Genomic DNA, 2,670 nt, shown 5'->3' on the forward strand with positions numbered 1-2,670 from the left:
AGAAGATCAGTTGGACCGATTATGTGAGAAATGAAGAAGTGTTATTTAGAGTCAGTGAGCAGAGGAATATCCTACATGAAATAAGAAAACAGAAGGCTAATTGGATTGGTCATATCTTACGCGGTAACTGCCTTCTAAAAGAAGTTATTGAAGGAAAGATAGAGGGGCGGAGAGAAATGACCAGAAGACGTAAGAAGATGCTGGATGATCTTGGGGACAGAAGAGGATATTTTCATTTTAAGGAGAATGCTCTAGATCACATCAAGTGGGGAAATGTTTTGGAAGAGACTGGACCTGTCGTCTTGAAAGATTACAGATGAATGAATGAATAGCTTGTAACTACAAATAACTTTAACAGTCTTGCTGATTTACACACTTCATCAGATGTCTTCTATCTTGCTAAAATTGTTGCACTGTATGTCAAAATTTCGTATCGCGTGTGAACGCTATATTTCCTGATTAAAATAAATTGATCTTAATTAGAAGAAATTAATTAACATCCCAATATTTTCCTTTGTGTCGTCGTCGTCCCTTCTCACTCCGTCTCAACTGGTCTCAACTATCACCACATTATGACAGGATCTGTATTATTGTTTTCCACTACAGAAGCTAAGTGCACGAAATAAATATATACAAACATGCCTTACTTCGGACGAATATACCAACTTAAGATGATGTGAGCAACTAAACAAACATACGTTTCCTCAACGTGCGCCTGTTAAGCTGGAAACCAGTTGCCTGCTTAAATTCGGCGACATTTCGAGGAAATTGCGGTTGCCAGTTTCCTTGTTGGGTCCCGCCCATGTCAGATCGTTCAGATGGAAAGGGTACTGGCAACTATGCGATACTTTTCGTGCATGTGTTGAACTATTCGCTTTGACTTAGAGTACAGATGTCACTAGGGCACTCGTCCGTTCTCTGTGTACTATGCTCAGCGATAGAGTTTCATGTGTATGTATATGTAAGATAACAGGGAGGTCATGTAATGACATTGAAATTGTGTTTGTTTATATGAGTGTATGTACATGTGCGGCATTCGTATGGTTCGTATGGATAACGTGACTAAGTAAAAGGAGTTTATGTTATGTGATTTATGACGTGCCGTCATTATGGCACAGAAAATACCAAGTTGCGATGTTATACTGAAAGTTGGAGATGTTAATTTTCCCTGTCATCGAAGGATTTTGGCAGAATGTAGCCCGTACTTCAAGGCTATGTTCGGGAACAATTTCATTGAAAGGGACAAAGCTGTTATTGAAATACAGGCTTGTAGATTTTATAGTTTATAATACACATTTTGTTATGATGGGGCCGTGAAGAATTTGATGAGAGATAATTCGACCATAAAAACTTTTCATGATATAAATTAAACCTTTATCTCATCCCTTCCAGTACTATATATCATAACGTAATCAGACTGACGCAAATTAGGGTTTATGAATATTTTAATCTTTGAATTTTTTTGTGTGTGGTAATCCTAATTTGAATTCAAAGGTGGTTCAACGAAACCCAGCATTTGACGGAAGCTGGTTAGGATGAAATAACTAAATGAGTCAGAAGAAACCCAGGTTGATAAATTATTTATGGACGGATATCAAATTGTTCTGTAGTTCATAATGTGAGGTATTGCAAAAGAACTACCCATTGCTAATTTCTAATCATGTGAAGATCCACTGCTTACTATCAAACTTGAAATAGGTAAAGAAGTGTTTCTAGGTTAGGAATGAGTTTTATCATGAAGATCTTTCTTCTGTTGTTCATGTAAAATTGTTGACTATAAAAACAACAGCAACACGTGTTTCTTGTATTATGATCTCATAATTAAAATTCCCAGCCCCCATGTATAGTCATTACTTGGTACTAGTTGTTTGATGTCCTACCTTCACTTGGTCTTTCAGTGATATATCTTGTTTGTAATTCAGTATTCCATATTTCTTTTCCTTTGTGATGTGACCTATCTGTTGTTTTGCCAGTGTTTTCTGTGGAGTTCTGTAAAATACCCCTGAGCTAGTCAGGGATGTTGTGTCCAACGGGGCTATTGAGGCCTAGCCCCACTTCATTTTTTGAGACTGAGAGTAATACAGAATGGCTCAAAAGCCATGTATGTATGTATTTATTTTGTCTCTATAGATCATTGTTACATGATTAGGCAAGACTTGCTCTGTAAATTTCTCAGCTAAACATAATTTTACCCAAAAATTAAATATTGAATATGGAAACAAAATTTTATTAGAGTCAAATGAGGTAAAATTCTTGGTAAATGATACAAACTCCGTCCTAAGTGCAAACAATATATATTTGTATGTCTTTGATCTTGTTCTTTCTACACTACATGTTTCGGCCTCTATCGGCCATCATCAGGTGTATACTCTTAACGTTGCTGCCACACTGAACCCAGTCTAAAACTTAACATTTAAAAACACAATGTCACATTCTTCGTATTATCAACATCTACATCGTTGATATGTGTCTGGTATGTAGATTATGTTGCACACGTCAAACCCGATATTCTTGTAGTAGCACTCTAAAAATCTTTAGTTATGATGTTTTTAAAACCTTTTAAAATTTTCTCTAAATTTTAAATTTAAAATTTAAAATTCTTAGGGTTACTCGCCCTATGTCTAAGTGCTGGAGCGGCTAGTTCTTGTTTTCACACTGTACAGGTGTTAT

At 36.1% G+C, this 2,670-nt stretch overlaps 1 protein-coding gene across 7 annotated transcripts in view; it reads left to right on the forward strand.

The window, feature by feature from the left end:
• Positions 1–863: 863 nt before the first annotated feature.
• The window catches only part of LOC111868261 (kelch-like protein 30), a 26,471-nt gene continuing 24,664 nt past the window's right edge, over positions 864–2,670 (forward strand). Inside the window, exon 1 of one of the 7 annotated variants that reach the window (XM_023858751.2) lies at positions 864–951. In XM_023858751.2, the coding sequence (XP_023714519.1) occupies positions 928–951 (24 nt within the window). In that variant the 5' untranslated portion in view covers positions 864–927. The other 6 variants (XM_023858750.2, XM_033752988.1, XM_023858752.2 and 3 more) reach the window with 6 other exon arrangements.

The sequence above is a fragment of the Cryptotermes secundus genome, unplaced genomic scaffold (assembly GCF_002891405.2).
Source record: "Cryptotermes secundus unplaced genomic scaffold, Csec_1.0 scaffold721, whole genome shotgun sequence".
Lineage (NCBI taxonomy): Eukaryota > Metazoa > Arthropoda > Insecta > Blattodea > Kalotermitidae > Cryptotermes > Cryptotermes secundus.